The 24,284-nt window shown below is 35.2% G+C and overlaps 1 protein-coding gene across 1 annotated transcript in view; it reads right to left on the reverse strand.

Annotated features, from left to right (window-relative positions):
* PRKD3 (protein kinase D3) overlaps positions 1 to 24,284 on the reverse strand; it is an 86,307-nt gene that overhangs the window by 29,053 nt on the left and 32,970 nt on the right. Inside the window, exons 2-6 of the mRNA XM_044660624.1 lie at positions 18,261 to 18,399; positions 17,491 to 17,622; positions 12,090 to 12,247; positions 4,142 to 4,334; positions 2,272 to 2,349 (exon numbers count right to left, since the gene is read on the reverse strand). Of these exons, the coding sequence (XP_044516559.1) occupies positions 2,272 to 2,349; positions 4,142 to 4,334; positions 12,090 to 12,247; positions 17,491 to 17,622; positions 18,261 to 18,399 (700 nt within the window). The remainder of the gene's footprint in view (positions 1 to 2,271; positions 2,350 to 4,141; positions 4,335 to 12,089; positions 12,248 to 17,490; positions 17,623 to 18,260; positions 18,400 to 24,284) is intronic.

A 24,284-nucleotide genomic window follows, 5' to 3' on the forward strand; every position in this document is an offset into this window, starting at 1 on the left:
ATAAGATATATACAGAATGGATGAAAGGAAAGGAAGGCATGAGGGTGGAAAAAAATGAGATGCCTGGAAAGAGCTCTTGCAGAGCTAAGAATTAATGGTTTATCAGGCCTTCTTTTCATGAATAAAACTTGCCATATTGGGCTATAAGCAATAATATTTCTATCTTTACTTTTTAACTTTAAAAAACAATGTTATACATAATTATTAATAGGCTTTTCAAACCTTTTCTTCATAAAGAGGTAAATTTCATACCACTTTGGGCTATAATACTATAAATTCCAAATTAAAGGAATCAAATTCTAAGAGGTTTTACTTTAATTGTATTTCCCTTTCATATTTATTATTAAATTTCCTTCCACAAAAGCTGCTATATTGAAAGTATTTATCCATTTTTCCTTAATTTGGCCTGTGCTTGTTCTAATCTATCCTGACATCTCATTTGTCCTAATTATCAAAAGATAATTACTATGATAATCATATTCAAAATTCTAAGAACTAACTCATTTTTCTTTTAATTGAATTAACTATGCATACAAACCCAATAACATAAATAATCAATTTCTTCCCATATATTTTTTATTTTTTTAACTTTTATCTTCTGTCTTAAAGAATCAATACTATCAGCTATAATACAGCATTGTATTGTATATAGCAATCTATATTGAAGAATCAATACAAATTAGTTGCAAGGCAGAAGAGCAGTAAGGGCTAGGTAAATGGGGTTAAATGGCTTGTCAAGGGTCACACAGCTGAAAAGTGTCTGAGGTGACATTTGAATCCAGGACCTCCTATCTTCAGGCCTGGCTCTCTATCCACTTAGCTACCTACCTGCCCTTATAAATACTTTTTTAAAATTTACCAAACATTGTTAATTATTCCAATAATATATGATGAAAAACACAGGTATGTATCCTGTGGGGAGATGTTAATTAATTCTATGGTCCTTGGTTTTCATTCCTTATGCTTCCCTGTCCCATTCTCCCCTGATATAAAGTGCTACTAATAATCAAACTCAGAGCAGTCACTTAACCCCCATTGTCTAGCCTTTACCTTACTCTGCCTTAAAAAAAAAAAACCCTCTTTATCAGGTTACACAAATATTTTAGAGGAATCAACCTCCAAAGTTCAGGAATATTTATTATGCCATAATCTATAAGTTCATTATACAGCTACCATTATTTCCTGAACGTTGATACTCTACAGAAAACCAAAAATGAGTCTATGTACTTGCTGAGAGTAGCATATAATATCACATATGGATATTTTCCTTTACTTGATATTAATAAAGAAAATTCAGCCCATACAATCTAGAGGCAGCCATGTGGCTTAGTAGATAAAGTGCTAGACCTGGAGTCAGGAAGACCCGAGTTTAAATTCTGCCTCAAATATTTATTACCTGTGTGACCCTAAGCAAGTCACTTAACCTATCTGCCTCAGTTTTCTCATCTGTAAAATGGGGACAATAACAACAACACCTACCTCCCAACAATAATAACAACAACACCTACCTCCCAGAGTAGTTGGGAGGATCAAATGAGAGTGCTTACCATTGTGCTTGGTACAAGGTAGTCACTTTTAATAAATTTATTGTACCGTTCCTTTCCTTCCCATCTTGCTGAATGACAGAAGGGACCTTAAGGTCATCTATTCTAACCCTAGTCCTTTCAAAGCATGAAACCTCCTCCACTAACAAACCTAAACTTTGCCATATAATTTATGCTTTGATAGTGACAAACTATTTACCATGGTGGCATATATTTCATTTTGGGGTAGCTGTTCCCGTGTACTTTCTACCTATTTATTCTTGCTCTATACTTTAGAATAAACAGAAATATCTTTTCTTCAATGAGAACTATTCTCAGGTAAAAAGATGGGTATCATGTCTGTCTTAGTTAACTCTTCTCCAAACTCAATTTCCTGAGGGTCTTCAATCAAATCTCAGCATGATTTTCTCCACATAAACTATTTTCTCCCCTTTCTTGGGCTTGCATTGTTGATTTTTTGAACCTAAGTTCAAATTTTATATTTATCCCTATTAAATTTAATCTTCTTAGATTTGTCCATCATTCTGAAGAAAATATTGAAGAGAACAGGCAAAGCCCTAGAATATATCAATAAAGTCCATCTAAACTGACATTAATCCCTTAATCAACTTTCTGACTATGAAACTGCTGCCTAAAGAGGTAATCAATCTAGCTTAAAGCTGAAAAGAATATAGCAAAATGTATCATTTTCTCGTTCCAGAAGATACTATTAAAAAAAAGTTTTTACCTCCATTGAAAATTACCTCCCCAAGACAGTCTCTAGGTACTTTTGATGCACAGCGCTTATGACAATTAAATTTGCAATCTAAAAAGAAAAGATTCAGTTTAATAATTTATATGAAAACACCTACTAACAAACAGGTGACTAGCTATGTCAAGAATGCTTTGAGAAATTCTGTTTTAATATGGTACTACTCATAAGCCCTTTAAAAAAATCATCTTAGTCTTTATGGCTACATTCCAATCAGCAATACCAAATCTCCTTTCAATTTTCTTGTATTACTTGTTCACCTCACACCCACTCCTTTATGAACTTTTCAATTCCTGTCAAATTCCATTTAATATGTCTCAGATTTTCCTAAATCTCTTATTCCTTTCTAAACTTTAGTGAGCTCCTGATATCCTTCCTAGTGAGGGCTTTGCAGGCTCTATTTTAGGAGGACAAGAGTACCAAAATGGAAGTTGCTACACACACAGCAGAGTGATAATATGACTGAAAGGGGTGGATCACAGCATACTGACTTAGAAAACCACAAGTTAACATTATGTCATATTCTATATATTTTTAAAATTTTGTTCAACATTTCTCAGTTAGACCCTGGTCAGGTTTCTGGGGTAACTGGGGAATTTTGCTTCAGCCTGAGAGGAGGGCTGGGCTCCCCTGCTGGCCAGTCTCGGCATCTCTCACAAGCACCATAAGGCCCACAGGGTCAGCAGGAATGCTGTTCAGTGTCTCCTTCAACTCTCTGAGTTTCCAACTCCATGGGCCTAATACTAAAAAACATGAATGCATTTTCTAATAACAATCCTGCAAAATGACTGTGAATCCTGACTTTGGTGGCTATTTCAGGTTGAACCTTACTGATTCAAGAATTTCAACAGCACTGCCACTGGTGATGCCCTGTTGTTTCTGCTGAATGTCTTCTCAAAAGGCAGTGAGTCTTTCAGTAATGTTTTAACTTCTTTACAAAACAGTGTCAATAAAGTACCTTTAACTACATCTCTTCTATGTCTTCCAAGTTCAAGAAGACAAATCATTTTTTCTTAAGATTATTTTGATCCCAAGAGACACTTTTTAGTCATCCAGGATTTATCTGCTCTTCCACTGCTGCTCTCTTCCACCTGCAATCTCTCAAGCTGTGTGTGGCATGTGAGCCGAGGTCTCAGCCTTGTATCTCAAGGTCTCAGGTCTCTCCCGGAGGGTTTTCTCCCGTCTACCCTCCTCTTGTCTTAAAAACTGATTTGAGAGCACTTTCTGTTTTGTTATCTCCAAAGCACATTTTGTGGTGCTTGCTTTTAGCCAAAATTACTAGTTATGACTCTGGACATACTATAACACTGATCAGCTTATGAACTCATATTCAAAGTCTAGCTAAGTTCAATTTCAACTTCATTACATCTTGCTGAGTGATTCATAGTAACTAATAATACACTGTCACAGCTATCAAATTACTATGTCAAGGAAGCTTTCATTCATTACCTACCAGGAAAAACAGGAATTATAATTTAGTATGTCCTGGTGAACAATGAGATATTACTACTAAATGCTAAATTTCAGGTCATAGGTTTCCCTTTGATAAAATGGTAATTAAAATCCCTGGCTAGAGTTCTGTTTCTCATATCAACTACCTACTCAATCTTAGGTAAATTTCATATAATCTGCTTCTCACTAATCAAATGAAGGTAATTATGCCAATCCAAAGGAAACTTAAATATTCTAATCAAGTTTCAAGAAGCTTAAAATGCTATGCAAATTAAGAGATAACTTTATTATTCAAGTATCCCATTATATTACCTAACTTTTCAGAGGCATTAATTTGTATGTGGTAACCAGCAGTAAAGTATTTTTCTAAGAAGAAAAAGAAATCTCTCCCTACCTTTACACTGCATTCCCTGGCGGAAAAGGCCTTTGAGTAGTCGCTTACAGTACTGGCATATTGTGGGCCGAGTGTAAGAATGCACAGCAAATGTGTGTGGAACTCTCACTCTACACATAACCATCTTCTCCATCCAGATTGGGCGACCACTCCAGGAAGGAATTCTCTTACTTGGTTCTTGGTGAACATGTGCCTAAAATATAAGTTATTTCTAAAAATATAATATCAATTATTTAAAAACTATTATCTTTAAGAGACAATTGTCCAATACTGTAGAGACAAGACAGGTCTCACTCATCACCTTCCTTTGGTTTGCAAAATCCTTAAGTCTTCAAAGATAAAAGTACAAAATATGGTGTTTTCAGATAAATATTATACACACAATCTATGGCCTACTTTCATCTTGCCATGGACACTATAATACAAAACTAAGAAATTCCCCAAATCAACCATTAATACTGAAATTAATTACCTAGACAGTGAATTACAAATACATGCAGATTATTAATATCAAGGTAGACACTATAATCAATCAACTAACATTATTAAGCATCTACTTTGTGCTAGGAATTGTGCTAAGAATTAGGCACTAAATAACACGCTTGTAGACATAGAACCTACATTGAAAGCAATTTGCTATAAGACAGTCTTAATTGAGGTTGAGAGAATTTTTTCTGTTTTGTTTGAGGAGGGGGCAGCTATGGGTTTGAATGTCAAAACCTCAAAGGATTTGTGTTTTCATTAATATGAGTACTCCTTCCACCAATAAGAATTGCAAATCATCTCTTTACTCTGGTGATTTTTATTGATGTTCTCCCACAGAACTTCCACAGAAGAACCAGCCCAGGGGCTGAAAGCCTTCCTATAAGCCTTTAATATTTTGTTGGCTCAGTAAAGTATGTGTGCTGTCTATCATTACTAATTATGACCATATGACTAGCCAATGTCCTGTTCTGATCAGACATTTGAGTTTGAATAGATATAAGTTTAAACTGAAGGAGAAAATACAGGAAGTTTTGGTTAAAACTTCCTTTGTTGCCTTGAGGTAACAAGGATTATTTTCTAGCTGGTGATATCCGTGAATGCTCAAACTGGATCAACACTAAGACCGGTTCATTAGACCTTCCTATACGCCTCGAACATTGTTAGAGCGGGGGCAAAGAAATGTTCTGGCAGCTAAGAGGGTCTTGACCACTAAGATAATGCCATGCTCCAAAAATATCAGTAAAAAATGAAAGGAAAAAGTGATGACAGGAAAGAAATGAGAGAAAGATGACCAATGAAGTGTTAGAGTGAAGAATAAGTAATAGGAAATGGAAAAAGAAATGAAGAGTAGGGACCAGATAATTGTGTCAAGGCACAAAGAATATTCAAAAAAAGAAGGCTTACCACTGGCATGGGACACAGTGTTGGGATGTCATAATAAATACTAGGTTATTAACAGATAGAACTATTTATAGCCCATGCTGGAACAGAATGCAAACTCTATGTAATGAAGTGTGACCAGAAAAAGCCTCAGAGGAACAGCTAGATTTCACAAAAAATTGTCTTTTGCTACTCAAGGTAAGAGCCCTTCTGTTTTGGGTTCACTCTCCTTTTCCAGGGATATGCCCTGAGAACCTCAACACTGCGTCGAAGGGCAGGGCTGTGGAGAAGAGCCAGCAGTACTTCAAGGCAAATGTTTTACAAAAAGGAGTTTGTTCACATAAGTCCTATAGCCTGACCAGCCCCATGCCTGCCTCACTACCTTTCATTCTGTAATGAATCTTTTAGCATTACTTTTTTTAAAGTTTACATCAAGTGACCACAAAGTAGGAAACAAGGCTGAAAGAAAGACATCTAAATTTACCAAACCTAAATTGTTTAAAATAAAAGATACTTTTTAAAGAATAAAGCACCATGTTTACTTATGAAACTTGTAATTTATTTTGATTACTATTTTAGATAAGGAAATTGTATATTATTTTTAAGTATCACACTCTTTAATTGAAATGATCAGAACTGCTTCCAAAACCAAATACTCAAAAGATTCTGAATCATTTTATGTACCCTCAGTTTAAGTCTACATTACAGGTTAACTATTCTCCAAACTTCTGACTCTCAATTATCTATTATAAAAAGAGAGAGGAATGTAAAATGTAAAGGAATCAATAATCCCTAACTTAGAAATACAACCTAATGTTAATGATGTAGGTAAAAGAAAAGGAATCATAAGTAAAGACAATGCCCAAAGTGACCCAATCTGATCCTCTCCTGATTTGGCTCCTTGGGTTTCCCCCCCCCCCAAGTGCATTCAAAAAAGGAAACCTAAATCAGGGAGTTTTAACCTTTTTGGTAGTCCGATGAAGTCTTTCAACCCCTTTGGCAGAATAATGTTTTTAAATAATTTAAGGAAATGCTACATTTCAATTAGAGGTTACTGAAATAAAGATGGTCTGTTCCCCCCACCCTTGACCTAGATAGAATCATAAACTATTTGGGGTCTGGTTCTCCCTTACTATCAAAAATACAGCAACATGTTACACTTGTTCTTCCAGTTATTCTCTAACTCACTCTTTCAATTAACACTCACATTGATAAACATTGTTACTCACGGAATCTCAATAGTTCAAAGAGACTTTAAAAATCTACTAGCAGCACTTATAAAAAGGCAGAAAAGAATGAAGAATTTGGGGGCAAAATGAATTGAGTTTGAATCCTTTTTATATACTAGTATGACTGAGAAAATCATTTAAATTCTCTGTGTCTCATTTTCATCATTTGTAAATTAAGACTAATACCAACAGTTTAATTACCTGTTGTAATCCTTTCAGGACTGTTGAGAGGCTGAAAAGAGGACTGTTAATTTTAAAGTACTTTATAAGTATTAGCTTACTATTATGATTTGATTATTATTATTATTGTTACTATAGGAATATATTCCACAAAATACCCAGAAAAGGTCATACATTCTCTAATGAAGACCTATTAAGGGAGACTAAATTACCACACGACAGATTTGTCAGTGTTCTAATTGTTAAGAAGTTTTTCCAATTAAATTCAACAAGTATTTATCAAATGCATACTACCTACAAGACACTGAAGTAGGTGCTAAGAACACATAGACAAAATAAAAAATAATCCTTGAATTTAAGGGGTTTACTTTCAACTGGGTGATGCGACATGTAAACATGTAAGAGTATATATCATTCAGAAGAAAAACAAATGACTTATCATTTGTTTATGGATATATGATTTGGAATTTTGGTTTTTAAAAATTGCTCTATTGCAAAAATGAATAATATGGAAATAGATACGTGATAACATTTGTATAATCAAATGGAAGTGTTTATTGGAACCAGGAGGGGGTGAAGATAGAGGGAAGGGAAAGAAAATGAAATATATAAACATAGAAAAATATTTTTAAAATAAAAAAGTTTTTTTACAGAATATATGTGATTATTTGACAAGGATGAAAGTACTAGCACCTAGGGAGATCAGGAAATGCTAATCAGAGGAGATGGGTCATGAACTGGGCCTTGAGGCCAAGATGAAGAAGGAGTAGATTCTGGAGATGAACTCAGGCAAAGGTACAGAAGAAAGAAATGCCATGTTGAAATTGAAGAATAAGGAGGCCATTTTAACTGTCAAAGAGATTTGTGAAGATGTACAATTCAATTAGCATGGAAATGTCAGATGGCACCAGACTGGGAAATGCCTCCCACACTTCTTTTATTTCATTCCAGAAGCAATCAGTCATGGAAGGCTTTTGAGTAGGACAGTGGCATGGTCAGGTTTATGCTTTGGGAAGATGACTAGGGCAGCCCAAAGAGGCTAGACCAGAGAAGGAGAAAGGAAGATAAGAGTACAATTAGAAGGCTGTTGTAATAGTCTAGGTAAGAGCTGATCAGGATCTGAACGAGGGTGTTGGGGGTGTAAGCAAAGAAAGGAGAGAAATATCAGACATATTGAGTTGGAGTTAAAAAAGACTTTGCAACCAACTGATATGGAGGAAGGAAGGAGAGTAAAGAGTTATGAATGACACTGAAGTTATAAACCTCAATTAGTGAAAGGATGGTGGTGCCTAATAGAAATAAAGAAGTTTGGAGGAGAGCGTTTAAGGCAAAAGATAATGTTTTGGATATGTTGAATTGAATTAGCTTTGCCATTTTATCTCTGAAAATCATCTGCCCTCAAAGATAAAAAGAAGTTCAAAAGAATTGTGAGTTTGGGGAAGAAGACTATTGAGCTCTGTTTTTTTACTTGATGAATTTGAGTGAGATATTAAGTTTGAAGTATCCAATAAGCAGCTGTGGATGCAAGACTAGGGCTCACAGAATACTAGAACTAGATATACAGAAATGAGTGTCATCTGCATGAAGATGACAAATGAATCCAAGGAAGTTGATGAACTCATAAAAAACATCAGAGTAAAAGAAGTCAGAATAAAAGACTTGAGGGACACACATAATTTAAGCCTGTACTATGGATGATCCAGCAAAGAATGAAAAGATGTGGTCAAATAGAAGAAAAAACAGGACAGGAAACTCATGGATGATAAAATTTCCAGGAAGAAAGGATGAAAACATTTTCAAAGTCTGCAAAAAGATCAGGAAAGATAACTGAGAAAAAGCAACTAGATTTAGCAATTAATACACCTTTAGCAAACATAAAGACAGAAGTTTCAATTAAGAGGTGGTCAGAAGTCATATTGCAAGAGGTTAAAAAATAAGTGGAAGTAGAGAAAGTAAAGTCAACAAATGTAACTGGCTTCTTCTAGGAAAAGGAAGAGAAATATAGGACAGCAAATTCAAAGTATGGTAGGGCAAAGGGGAGGTTTCTATTTTATTTATTTGTTTTTAAGTATGGAAAAAATCTAGTCATGTTTTTAAGCAAAATGGAAAGATGTAGTAGAAAGAAAAAGTGGAAGATGGGAGGAGAATGGGGAGAGGGAGATCAGATGACTGAAGAGACAAGATTCCTTGAGGCAATGGAGGGACATAGAACCAAGTGCACATGTTGAAAGAAAGATTTAGCAAGCAGAATGGCCACTACTTCATCAAAGAGTGGAGCAAAGGAAAAGAGATTACCCTTCATCCCATACTAGACACACACGAGGATCTGCCCATCACCAAAAAGAGCTCTATTTCCAAAAAGGGAATATAGAAATAGCACTGGACATAAAGGAAAAGTACCTGGATTCAAATCCTGCCACTTCTTCCTGGGCAAGTCATTTAACTTGTATGAGCCTCAGTTTCCTAAGTATAAAGCAAGGATTATGAAGAGCCAGCAAAGCTTCAGCAAAAACAGCTTGTGCCAGAATAAACTCATTTCCTTTTTGGATAGGATGACTAAATTAGTAAATGAGGAGAATATCTCCTCCCCAAACTGATATTAGGGGAGATGTAGGGAAGGTCCTTAAAACATTTCACAGAAATGCAAATTAAAGCTCTGAGGTACCACCTCACATCTATCAGATTGGCCAATATGGCAGTAAAGGAAAGTGGTAAATGTTTGAGAGGATGTGTCAAAATTGGGACACTAATGCATTGTTGGTGGAGTTGTGAACTGATTCAGACATTCTGGGGGACAATTTGGAACTATGCCCAAATGGCTATAAAATTGTGCATAACCTTTGATCCAGTAATACCACTACTGGGTCTATATTCCAAAGAGATAATAAAAGAGAGGAAAGGACCTACCTGTAAAAAAATATTTATAGCAGCTCTTTTTGTAGTCGCAAAGAATTGGAAATTAAGGGGATGACCATCAGTTGGAGAATGTCTGAACAAATTGTGGTACATGTTGATGATGGAATACTACTGTGCTATTAGAAATGATAAGCAAGATGATTTCAGAAGAAGCTAGAAAGATTTGCAGGAACTGATGCAGAGTGAAATAAGTAGAACATTGTATACAAACAACAATATTGTACGATGATTATCTGTGAAAACTTGGCAATGCAACTATCTGGGACAATCCTGAAAGATTTATGATGGGGAATGATATCCACCTCCAGAGAAAAAAAACTGTTGGGAGTCATCTTTCACATCAATGTATTTATGGTTTTATTTTGGGGTTTTGGTTATATATGTTTGCTTTTACAACAATGACCAATATGGAGGTGTTTTGCATGACAATAAAAATAAAATGAAATAAAAACATCTCACAATATTCTTGTGGTGATAAAGACCTACTGATTAGATCAGAGGCTCTTAACCTAGAGCCTATCAACTTGTTTATTTTTAAAGTATTTTGTTAATCATTTCAATGTAATTAGGTTTCTTTTATAATTCTATATATTTTATTTTATGCATTTAAAAACATCATGGAGGAGCAGCTGGGTAGCTCAGTGGAGTGAGAGTCAGGCCTAGAGACAGGAGGTCCTAGGTTCAAACCCGGCCTCAGCCACTTCCCAGCTGTGTGACCCTGGGCAAGTCACTTGACCCCCATTGCCCACCCTTACCAATCTTCCACCTATGAGACAATACACCGAAGCACAAGGGTTAAAAAAAAAAAAACATCATGAAAAGGAATCCACAGGTTTCACCAGACTGTCAAAGAGATTCATCATACAAAAAGACATTAAGAACGCTTGGATTAAACAAACAGATGGATTAAAAATTGGTTGAATGGCTAGACTAATAAAATAGGTCTTAATGCTTCAATATCATTATGGCAGGAGGTCTCCATTAGAGTATCCCATGGATCTGTACTTGGCCTTATGCTGCTGAACATTTTTTCAAGAGCAAATTCACCAAATGTGCAGAAGATATAAAGCTAGGCAGAATGACTTGCACCTTTAGAAAATGATCTTGACAGGATAGAACACTGGGATGAATCTAATGGCATTCAACATGAATAAATGTAAGTCTTTCCCCAGGGAATTAAAAAAACTCCCAAAAATAAGATAGAGAGGATATGGTTAATAGTTATTGAAAAATATGGGGGGGAGGAGGATGTCAGTGGACTGTAAATCAACATGAGTCAGAGGTATGAAGTAGCATCCAAATAAAGTTAATATGATCTTGGACTACAAGAAGGACAGAAATTCCACGAATAGGAAGGGGATAGTCTCACTATATTCCATCTATGTCAGACCTTATCTGAATAAAAAAACTGAATAGTTTTGAGAACAACGTAAGGAGGACATTGATAAGTTAGAGTGTTCAGAGAAGGGCCATCAGGATGGTAAAGGGTCTTGAGTCTATATCATATTAGGATCAATGGAAGGAAATGGGAATTGAGCCTAGAAGAGAAGATTTGAGGGTGAGGGGGACATGTGAGAGTGGTCTTCAAGTATCTAAAGGGCTGTGACACAGAAGAGGGATTAGATATGTTCCATTTGTCCCAGATGACAAAATTAAGAACAATGGGGAGTTGCAAAGAGGGCAACTCAGGCTTGGGATCAGGAAAAACTTCCTAACAATGAGCATTGCTCAGAGATGGAATGGATGGGAAGTGGTGGGTTTCTTTTCCTTGGAAGTGTTTAAGCAGAGATTGGAAAACCACCTGTCAGGTGTATTATAATGGGAATTCTTTTGCTTGATGGGTGAGACTAGATGGTTCCAAAGAACTCAAATTCTGTGTAATATTACAAAACCATAAAAGGAGGGCACTGGACCAGAGGACTTTCTATCTCTACATGAATGACTTTGGGATCCAGGCTATTGAAATTCTTCAGTCCTACCACAAAATGCTAATTTTCCATCTCTCCTAAAGTCTCACTCGTTCTAAATCTATCTTTAATGTCATTACACAAATAGGGTCGGTTTGTCTGTGTGTGTTGGGGGGGGGGGGAGGGAAGGAAGAGAGACTCAGACAAAGAGAGAGAAGAGGAAGAGGAGGAGGAAAAAGTGGGGGAAAAGAAAAGGAACAGAGGACAGAGAGAAGATACAGGAGAGAATGATAGAAAGAGAAAGAAAGAGAAAGAACAAGAACATATTGAAACTCAAGAATTAACACCTACCTCCTCATTGGGAGATACTGCACATTCTGTTGGTATGGGTCTTGGAACAGAGAGACCAGGTCCTGGCAGAGATACATTGGACAAACGTCTCTTTCTTACTCCACTACAATTATTTGGAATCTTGAAGGCACATCGTTTATGGTAGTTTAATCCACAGCCTAAACAGTTTATAAAAGATAAAGAAAAATAACTCAGTTATAAATTATAACAATATATAAAAATAATACTTCTAATCCATCCAATCACACAGCTCCCATCTTAGGTCAGGCCCTCTATCTCCTTTCCCCTGGATTATTTCAACAGCCTCCTAAATTGATCTTTCTGTTTCAAGTATCTCACCATTCCAGTCCATTTTATACACTACTGCCAAATCTGATGAAGTGATTCCCCTACTCAATCACCCCAGTAGCTTCCTATTGCCTCTATGATAAAATATAAACTCCTTTGAAAAGCTTTTAAAGCCCACACGACATGGTCCCAACCTATTTCTTCTCAGTAAACATTACTCTTTTGACTATATCCTAAAATCTACACTGACCTTCCTTCAGTTCCTTAAGCCTCATATTCCCCTCTCATAGTTGTGTACCTCTTCTTGTCCCTCTCCTTTTTTAAAATGAAGTTCAATCACATTCTTACGCAAAGAAGCCTTTCATGGAACCCCTGCTTCCAAATGTAGCCTCCCTCTAAAACTATCTTGCATTCAATTATTTTATATATATTTATATTTATTCATTTTATATTTGTACTAAATATAGCTACATATTTTGTTGTCTCTTCAATTATGGAATATAAGCTCCTTGTGAATAAGGGTTGTTGCATTATTCTTACTTATAGTTCTCATGCTTAGCACAATGCCTGATAACATAGCGGAGACTTAACACTTGTTAACAGAATGACTGCTTTCTGCTAACAGTTTTAACCTCTCAAACTCAGTACCCAGATGATAGGTTATATAGATAGAATCAACTGGGGAGGTGGGGAGGGGAAACTAGAGCTGTGTGACCCTGGGCAAGTCAATTAACCCCCATTGCCTAGCCCTTACCACTCTTCTGCCTTAGTATCAATACCTAGTATTGATTCTAAGATAAAAGGCAAGGGTTTTTTAAAAAATAAATAAAAATATAAAAATTTAAAATAAAATAAAATGTTTATTTACATTTCTTAATGGTTTTTTTACTTGGAAATGCTTATATATAAATTACTCTGCTCAGTTCTGATTCTTTTTTGAAGTAATAACTCAAATTCTTTCTTTCCCTTTAGCTAAAAAAATCATCTTCTTTGTATTGACAATTAGGCTTAGTTTTGCAAGCTATTTTATTCTAAAATATAAGCCAATTCCCCCTTTGATTTCCAGAATACCACATAGCTTCCACAATACTACATATTGGTGAAGGCATGGCACAGGTGCCAGGGCAGCACAGAGGGGGCTGCTCCATTCCCCTTCTCCACAGTGCCTAAGGACAATTTTCATGTGCCCCAGCCCTCCGCCCAGCAGCCAGCTGCAGTTTGGACAAGCAATCTCAAAAAAGTTCACCAACGCTGGCATATAGACAAGAAGTAATCCTGAGGAATTAATTTTTTTTTCTTTAATAGCTGAATGTTTTTTTTTCTCTGTAGGTACTGAAATAATTTTGTTGTTTCATATGAAAGTTCAGAAGCATAAACACCATAATTCTTGGAAAGGTGAATTTAGGCTCTCAACAATCCATAAGTTATGTCCTATATTTCTCATACTTTGGGGCAATTTTCTTTTAATATTTATTAAAATGTGAAATTCAGGATTTTTGATTCATTGTGTTTTTTTGGGGTGGGGAGAAGTCATTAATCCTTAAACTATTTCTGTACAGCTCATCTTCTGGGTCAGTCTCTGCCTCTTACCACATTCAAGTTCTTCTGCTATCTTTTGATCCTTCTATGAAATTCTATTTTACTTCCATGTTTTTGAGTTTCAAAATCTCCCATTCTATTTTACAGAGGCTTTATTATTTAAGAAAGTATTTACAACATGTTCTGAATTGTTCACTCTCATTTGTATTTTTATTTCTTTGAGACCTTTGAATCCCACATTATTCTTTTATTTTTCTAGTTTCTGAAGTCAAGTATGCAAACATTTACCAAGGACCTACTATGTTCCAGGTGCTATGCTAAACTCAAAGGAAACAAAGACCAAAAAAACGACCTGCTTCTCAAGGAATTCATTCTAATGGGGAAACCAACATGCAAATAACTATGTACAAGTAAGATATACACACATACATATATATACACAGAATAAGCTAGATTTAATTTCAGAAGGAATGAACAAAGATTAAGAGGGTGTAGGAGGAGGTGAGGGAAGAAAATGATTCATGTAACCATGGGAAAATACTCTAAATCAATTATTTAATTAATTAGATGGTCCTTAAAAATTAAATGAATGATTATATTAATTAATTAATTGATAAAAAAGATCACCGACAATTTAGAATACAGTCATTTCAGTTGAATGGTGAGGTTAGAAACCAGATCACAGTTAAGAAGAGAGTGAAAGAAAAGAAAGAAAAAGGAAGATACCAATTATGGGTGCCCTTCTGAACCATCTATAATTTCTTGCTTTTGTTTCATTATACCTAAGGTTCACACAGAATTTGTTGCATTGCTTTTTCTTTCATCAGAACTTTCAAAGCATCTATTATTTGTTACACAATATTATTAATTTTCTGGACTGCTCATTTTTCCTTTTTCATGCATTTCAATTCTAGTCAATTTAATTGTGGGCTGGATTTCCACACTCATTTTTTTCTTAGACTGGTAGCCATCTTTGTCTTTCCTTCTAACCCATTAGCACCACCCTCTTTTATCCACTGCTGCCATTTAATCTTTTTTTTAAACTCTTGTACTTTGGTGTATTGTCTCATAGGTGGAAGATTGGTAAGGGTGGGCAATGGGGGGTCAAGTGACTTGCCCAGGGTCACACAGCTGGGAAGTGGCTGAGGCCGGGTTTGAACCTAGGACCTCCTGTCTCTAGGCCCGACTCTCACTCCACTGAGCTACCCAGCTGCCCCCTGCCATTTAATCTTAAACAGATCAGTAGTTAGGAGAAGGTGAATTTAGTGATCTCCCAATCATGACTTGCCTAGTGTCACAAACTCTTTCCGACTGCAGTGCTCTTTCCCCTGAACCACATAGCTGCAATAGGTGCAATAAGACCTTTCCCATTTGAGGACATGGCCCGTGATTACAGGCTATGTCTGTTCTTTCCTCTTTTAGGGGAAGAATCAAGAAAAGACTGACCTTTTGAAATTCAAAAGGTCAGGAGAGAGAGCAGCCACCACTCCAAAAGCTCAGAAGCTGGAATGCATTCCAGATTGGCCACAAGCCAGACATAGAGGAGTGGAATCCTAAATAGCAGAGAGAAATCTGGAAGTGAACTTAGTGGAGTTAATGATATGCAGTAACTGAGCTAAATTTGAGATGGCTCTCCCAAAGGCCTCAGTTATAATAGAGGAAGAATGTATCCCTAGGTGTTGGCAAATGAGGTGAGTTAAAGGTAATAGTGTTAAGAGAAATCACCACCACTCCTCAGGGATGCCCCTAGACTTGCATAGGTGGGAACAGGGGGAAGTGATGTCACCAGCCCTGTTCAGTTTGAATCAAGGACATTGCTACACTTTTATGCCAAATTGTGCTACTACACATCACTTAAACAATTTTATTCCTCAAGGCTCTAAAAATTTTTTAAATTTCTTCACTTTCCCCTGAGCCAACTCACTAATTTGTACCCTTAAAAGTAAATGTCTTTGAACTTTAATAAACTCAAAGAAGTCAGTTCCCTCTATATATAAGTATTCCATCTTATAGAATACAGCTCAAATTTCCATAAGCATAAGCTTCAAAACTAATGGGTCTATTTCTGCTGCCATAGAAACACAGAGAGAACAGTGAATTGGCGTCACCAAATAACCCAAAGTTAAGCAAGGACTCAAGTATTTACAGATTTCAGATAAAAAGTTCTATCCATCCTTTCTATTTTGCAATGTATAAATTTAAAATATGATGATGGTTAATGAATAAGAAATAAATGCAAAAAATACATAAAGTAACTTCATTACATCCCAGTGCTTTTTGCACTTTTGTCTATAAGACAAAAATCAAAGAATATGAGATTAATAGATGCATTTCCTTCAAAATATATGGTAGTTAGTCAAAATACAATGATATGACAGATTTCAGATTCTAACTTTTGTGTTGTATCCAGGTCTGCTGAATATTAAACATATCTCCACCAACCTACATAACTGAGCATAGTTCTAAACATTAATAATTTAATCATTAGTTAATTATTAATATTTTGTTAAGTATTTAATTTTGAATAACTTGTTTATTAATAATTAATTATTTAATACCCAAATTTAGAAAAATACCCAGTTTATAAAGAATTCAAGCATCCTATCAACTCACTCCTAGAAGGAGTTGCTGAAATAACTAACAAGCTGCTATTTCAGTAAAATCCCTTTTCCCCACAAGGCTGTAGAGTCTCTTTTAGACTCACAGGGACACCTTGTGGTTCTGACCTTCTTGTCTCTCAAAGGGGGGTTTGAGGACAGCTGAACAGTCAAGACCTTTTTCCACAGGACTTGTACATCTGATTCACTGATGATGTTCTCCATGATGGAGACTATGTAATATATCCTCTACCCTCTCCAAGGAGAGCATTATATAAGAAATCTTTTCTCTGCATATGGTATGGGAGCCAAACTTGAGACTGAAGTCAGTCATAAGACAATTCCCAAAACTACAGCTCTCCATTGGACTGAAAGGGCTCTCATGTGTCTGCTTCTTATATGAGCTTCTGAAAGAATTCTCTCATTGCCCTGATTGTTGCCATCTGTTAAGCAGGGTAGTGCTACTAACTCTCTAATCTCAGAATCTCTCTCTTTCAAGCCATGTGTAAGCACATGTCTATCAGTGCCTTCCAATTCTGACACAAGTTACTATCAACTGCTCTTAGAATTGAAAAAAAAGAAATCTCTTCTCTCTCTACTCCTGGGCACCAGGAGAGAAGAAAGAAGAGAACAAAGGAAGTCCTGAAGAGAGCAAGAGAGACAAAACTAAACACATTGCTTATAAAGAACACAAAGAGGTAAAGTTGATTCTCAGTTAGCCAATCATGAGAGCTAACTCTAGCCTCTGAAATCATATCATCACTGAACTATTGAACCAATGAGCATTTATATTTCAGGGGAAGATGACATTTAGATGTCTCCAAACCAAGTTCATGCTCTGAAAGCTCACTGGACTGATTAGGAAAACATTTTAAATTTATCAGAGACTCTCCTAATATACCTCACCACCAATACTTTACAAATATAACATTTTAAAATGCTAAAAGTTGTCAAATACAAGAATCTAGAATCCATACCTTCACATTTTAATCCTTGGCGCACCAATCCCCAAAGCATCTCACCACAATAGTCACAAAAAGTAGGTGCTTTATAAGAATGCACATAGAGTGCATGTGGACGGATCTGGAAGTCTTCTACTGTAGCCAAAGCTTTAAAAAAAAAGATATTACAATAAGTTCTATTATTACCATGATACAATCAAGTGGTACTTATATAACAGAACATAAATTATTGGCTCATTATTCACCTAAGCATGAAAGAAAAATTCTTTCTAGGGTTTGCTTACTTTTTAAACTAAGCACTACAAAAGCCTAGAAAACTGATAATAGGATAATTTTCTCCCTTTATCTTTTTATATTTTTCTTCCCCTCCTGACTATTTTTTCCCCTGAAAAACAATTCTATTCTATGGGACAAAGAGAGCAGAGCATTTATGCAACTATGTTGGCCTCTGTGGTGTAGGAGAGATAGGAGATCCTATTTCAGAACAAGAGCCAATCTATTCAGCTTGTTCACTTGTATTCAAAGTTTATGGTGACTTCCTTATCTGTGATCAGATCCACCCAAGGCTTCTTCCATCTCCAAATGGTAGAGTACTATTAAAGGCATATCTGCCTGGAAGTACAAATCACATGAGAACCATTGACATCTACAAAGATGTAAACCACTATAGGACCAAAAGCAAGTGTAACTCATGTTTGTCCAACACCTAGTATGAATAATGTGGGTCTTCAACCAACGTTTATTTGAAGATAAAAAGGAAATAAGATAACATGTTTTTTACTTACCTGACAAAACAACTTCTACAAGATCTCCTTCATGTATCTCTTCTGCTGAGGTAATCAGCTGCAAAATATTTTCTGAATTCAGGTCATGGCGAAAGAGAAGAATTTTGTCATACATGCCAAAGAAACCACATTCTGGAAACTGTAAGAGAAATAATTCTGTATCACTATATCTTCGGATTCTCATCTAGTTAAAAAAAAAGAACTTTTAAATTTTATAATATTGTAGCACTACATTTTATTTGCCATGACCTGTATCAAATCTTAAAATGTCAACTGTGAATTCCACTGTACCGACTTATGCAGTAACCTACACTGACAACAATGATTACCTTTGAAAAAATTGGAGAGTATATTTTACATATGTTTTCTTTCCAAGTTTTAAAAAAAGCTGAAAAAGTACAAATGAATATTTAGATATCTTAAAACAACAATACAAATTTCAATTCATATTTATCAAGTTTCTGCAGTATTCTTTGAACTTCATGAGAGGTTATTTATTTGGTTATTAAGTAACTAACAATAAAGTGGGCATAAGACCATGCTTAATATCCCATTCACCTGTCCATATACCTACCCCTTACTCTCTTTTACTTCCTTTTTTTCTGGGAAGAGTTATCAAATCAATTGTATTCCTACTTTGGGAAAGAGTATGTGAATAGACTACCCTTTATATCAATTTACTATCCTTATGATTCCCCAAATAAAACTTCTATCTGTAGCCACTACTCCCCTAAATGTATGCATTGTCTCTCCCTATTGGAATATAAGTTCCTAGAGGGCAGAGTCTATCCCATTTTTTACACTGATACTGAAAAGATGGCACAATGCCTGGCGCAGAGTAAGCACTTGGTAACTGCTTTTTAATTCACTGATTCAAAGATGTACAGAAAAAAAATAAATTTAAAAAATCATTTTTAGTTTAAAAAAAGTCAAAACTTTCTCCATAAACAAGTTACAACTTTAAGGATTCATAATTAAGAACCCAAAGTTGTAACCTTATTTAAAGAAAATATTCAGGGGGCAGCTGGATAGCTCAGTGGACTGAGAGCCAAACCTAGAGATGGGAAGTCCTAGGTTCAAATCTGGCCTCAGATACTTCCTAGCTATGTGACCCTGGGCAAGTCACTTAACCCCCACTGCCTAGCCCTTATCACTCTTCTGCTTAGAGTCAATTCTAAGTCAGAAAGTAAAGGTTTTTAAAAAAATAAAAGAAAATAAAGAAAATATCTGAAAGATGTTATTAGATATCAGAAAGCCAAAATTCCTACCTCACTGGGATATGGAAGATGGCCTATCAAAGGCTATGCTAGGAGAATGCTAACTGACTGGATGAACGTGCTAAGAAGGTATAAGGTAATAAGATATGGACAATATGTTGACCATTAGGTAATGATTATTTTGACCATGGCAAAAGAAAAGAAAAGGACAAAATAGACATCAGCCATATGTAATTTTCTTCTGCATTGATTGTGATAAAGAGCCAGAAATGGGAGCAAAAGGTGATAAGAATTATGTAGTTTACAGACCATCTCTGAACATTATTAGCTAATGGTTATCTAAATATGAAATCCTTATCTACTGACTAAAAGAACTTTATCATATCAGTTCATGACAATTCTTCTTATGGATATAAATGAAACAAGAAGACAAAAGTAAATTTCAATTAACTGGAGAGATGGCTTAGTTTTTCTAAAAGAAGCAAATAAAGGAGTTATTATAGTTACTTTATAATGTCTCCAAAAGAACAATAACAACAATAATCATTTCAGGCATCTATTAGTCATCTTGTTCTGCTGTGCATTTGTAAAAAGACCATAGCAGAAATAATTACAGTGTATTATGTATATATTATATATAGATATAATGTATATGTATATTCTATATATATATTAGTATATTCTAATACTAAACAACTATAATACAAAGGTAGGTACCTTGTAGTTACAGTATATACTGCAGTATATACACATTATATAGTATGTATATACACTATATTTTGTCACACCCAATATATGCCTTTTCATTGCCCCCATTTGATGTTCCTTTTAAGTTCTTTGGAAGCAATGGTCTTCAATATATATAGCAAAACATGTAAAATAACTTTAGTGAAAAGATGAGCAATTGATGTTATGGGATACTCATGGCCAATAAAAGTATTTGGTACATTTCTAAAAGCAATCTATCCACTCTTCTTTTCAATTCTGGGACTATAGCTTAATGTCCAGTTATGTGTGATCTACCCCAAATATACATAACCAGACAAGCTCTACAGGATATCTATCCAAATGCACACTGAAATCTAGGTACCACAATTTGTTTAGCCATTCTTTAATAATGGACACTTAATTTTGCTTTCAGTTCTTCATTAACCCAAAAAAGTGCTACAATGCATATTCTGGTATACATGCAAGCTTTGTCTTTTATGCCTGGTTAGATGAAAAGGCAAGTCTTCATAAATGATATTCGAGCAGATCACATCTTTCACAGTCATGCAATTAAACTGAAATGTTCAACGAATGAAAAATCTCACTCTTTATTGTTTGGTGAATATTTTTTTTAAAAGTATGTAAGCATAAAATGCAGTCTTAAATGCTTACCTCCAATGAGTATTTGTCAAACATATGCCAAAACCATAAAAGGTAGAAGTATTAGAAGGCTAAGAAGTGGGATAAAGGAGGAATGCCAATGAAATATAGATTATCCTTGTTAATAATATGATATGGCTGACAAGTTAAGGAAGTGGAGCCTTAGACAATGGAGTCTAAGAAATAGAGGAATGGTAAAAATATCAATTGAGCCTCTGAGACTACATATAACGATCTCAATGAGGCTCAAGCTGACTTGGACCTAAGGGCAAAAGGGATTAAAGTTAGGGTTAAGGTACATCTGAGCATATCTTGAACAGACACTGAAGATTAATAAGGAACTCACCCAGAAATGAATAGGATTAACAGTTTAATCCTTAATTAATCATGGAATCCATTTCAGAAGATGCCCAGTATTTTGTGTGTGCTTCTCTCCACCTCCCACCCCACTAGCTTCTCACCAAAACCAAAGTTCACATTTCACAGAGTTCACAAAGTTCACAAATCACAGAGATTTCTCCAGTGGTGCCATTTGGCTATGATCCTTAAATACCACAGTTTGCAAGGATCAAAACTGCATGGTGGGAGGGGCAGCTGGGTAGCTCAGTGGATTGAGAGTCAGGCCTAGAGACGGGAGGTCCTAGGTTCAAATCCGGCCTCAGACACTTCCCAGCTGTGTGACCCTGGGCAAGTCACTTGACCCCATTGCCCACTCTTACCACTCTTCCACTTATGAGCCAATACACAGAAGTTAAGGGTTAATAAACAAACAAACTGCATGGTAGGTATAAATAAACTGTAGTGTTATCAGAGAAGATTGTCACCAAAAGTGACATAAAAGATATTACCATCCTAGCTCTCTGACCTCTGGGCAAGTCACTTAACCACTTTTGCCTTGGAACACATACTTAGTATAGATTCTAAGAGAAGGTAAATGTGTTTAAAAGAAGATATCAAAAAGATTTACACTGAGTAAAAGAAAGGGAAAGATTCATGGTGAGAGAGAAAAGAATTAATAGCTAAACAGGCCATGTGTTTCCTTAGTACCCACATTAATATCAAGATATTTAAAGGAAGATCTCAGAACATCCCAACTAAAGTAACACAAAATGAGATGATACATATGGGTTAGGATTTGTACTGGTGGAAAAAGGAATCAAATTGATGAAGTCACAGATTCATCTCAGTACTGGATAAGATAATCTAACATGGGTTATTAAAAATTATTAAAAATATTTTCCCCACAGAAAGAAATAAATCCCCAAAATAAAAACAGAAGTGATTCTCATAAATTTAACCAAATTTATAAGCTGAAGCTATTTAACCAAAGTATAAACATAAACAGTTAAGAGGTTTTTTTAAAAAATTGAACATACTAATAAAACATTAAGACATAAAATTTCTAATTCAGTTATTTTACAGTTAAAAGAAAAAACAACTTGATCACTTCAGCCTTCCATGTAACTTTTCCTTAGCCTTATATATCTATACTTATAGCTTTACTCCATGAAAAGTAAAAATCTGAAAGAATATCACAGGTATTCATTCAAAAATACAATTTAAAATACTGGCAAGATTGGTGAGGTATTGGTGAATGACAAATACATTTTCTGGACTGGCAAAAATTGTATACCCTGTTTATCTGTAAGCATAATTTAAATTACAAAATAACTTTGCAAAATGGTTTTTCATACTCTTAAAGTTTTGTGACATCAAAAAAGAAAAATGAAACAGAGTAGAAACCTATGAATTGAGATGGATAAACATATTTTGGCACATGAATATAAGAGGTTATTACTATCCCATAAGAAATATGAATATGAAAAATTTAGAAATACAAGAATATTTACATAAATTGGTAAAGAATATAGTAGAGTATAAAATAATATTCACAATAATAAGAATATAAATGAAAATAACAAACTGAGAAGCATTTATCAAGCTCCTACTATATACCAGGAACTATGCCAAGCAAAATGGACAAAAAACAAACAAAAAAAAGTACAAGCTTTGCCCTAGAGAAGAGTGGGGAAAATGCACCTCTCTCCCTCTTTTGCAGAGATGAAGGGCCATGGCTATGGAAAGTGGAATATAGTGTCAAATTCTGTGAATGCATTACATTTGCTGAACTTTTTTACTCTTTTCTACGCAGGGTAGAGGGGAGGGCAACATCTGGAATAATGATGATTCATAAACAAAGATACTTCTAATTTAATTGTTTTTCAATGATAGCTGAACTTCATAAAAACTTAAATAAAAGAATATGAGCTGACAGAAAGACAAAGAGAATAAATGTTGGGCCAAATATGTGAGAAACATTGTAGCCAGGGCTTAAAAATAAGTGAAACTTTAGGAAGACTTGAAGCCTGGGAGTATTAAAGATAAAAGATAGGTTTCAAGGTTGAAAGATGTCCTTCCTATCCCCAGAGGAACATGGAACTACAATGAGGCTACTCTTCAGAAAATACAGATAAAAATAACAATGGAACCATGTTAATAATGAAGGGTTTATTCAAGGATATATTGTTTTGAAAGAACATAATTTAAATAATTCTACTTCTATAAGTAGGTTAAAAGGTATTTCTCTAACAATGATCAAAGAAGCTATCACTAAAATGTATACAAGGGAATACTAGAATGCAGGTGCTTAATAAACTAAGTGGCAATAATACTTTAATAGTTGAAACTCCTAGGTAACAGTAGAGTTCTGAGCCTGGAGTCAGGAAGAATCTAACCTCAGACAAATGAACTGTGTGAACATTTTGTGGTTCACTAAACTTCTGCCTTGGTTTCCCTCAACTGTAAAATTGGGATTATAACAGCAACTATCATGTAGAGCTGCTATGAGAATCAAAATGAGATGATATTTGTAAAATTGCTTAGCATGGGATCTGGCACAAAGAAGGCACTGTACAAATGTGTATCTGTTCCCTTCCTCCTTTCTCCCCCTGCCCCATTCATACTTTTGTAGCACTGTCAAGCTCACAAATTCCTTTTCTTAAAATAATCAGGTGAATATAGACGGCTATCACCATAGAAGGTTTGGAATATCATCATCCAGAATAAAATTTAATCACTGAATACATCAATAAAGTTTAATTCTACATTCAACTGCTATATTACTTAACTTTAATTGCTACTGTTCCTAGAAATGGTTCATTAAAGTTTAATTGGAGTTATATATACTGCATGGTGCGCTTGAATTAAATTCAACAAATTTTTAATAGCTGCTTACAAAACTACAGTCAATTGGTAAAGCCTCTTTAAAAGAAGGCAGTCTATATCAGAGAGCAGATGCAGTTGAAATGGTTGTTAATAGAAACAAAATTGTCTAAATTTTATTTTTTACTTTATCCACATAAGCTATTGACTAGGAAGCCAAAGGGAAGCAGGTCTTTTATTCAAATAGTGGGGGGTAAAGGGGGAGCTTAACTGAAGG

This window comes from Gracilinanus agilis, chromosome 2 (assembly GCF_016433145.1).
Source record: "Gracilinanus agilis isolate LMUSP501 chromosome 2, AgileGrace, whole genome shotgun sequence".
Taxonomy (NCBI): domain Eukaryota; kingdom Metazoa; phylum Chordata; class Mammalia; order Didelphimorphia; family Didelphidae; genus Gracilinanus; species Gracilinanus agilis.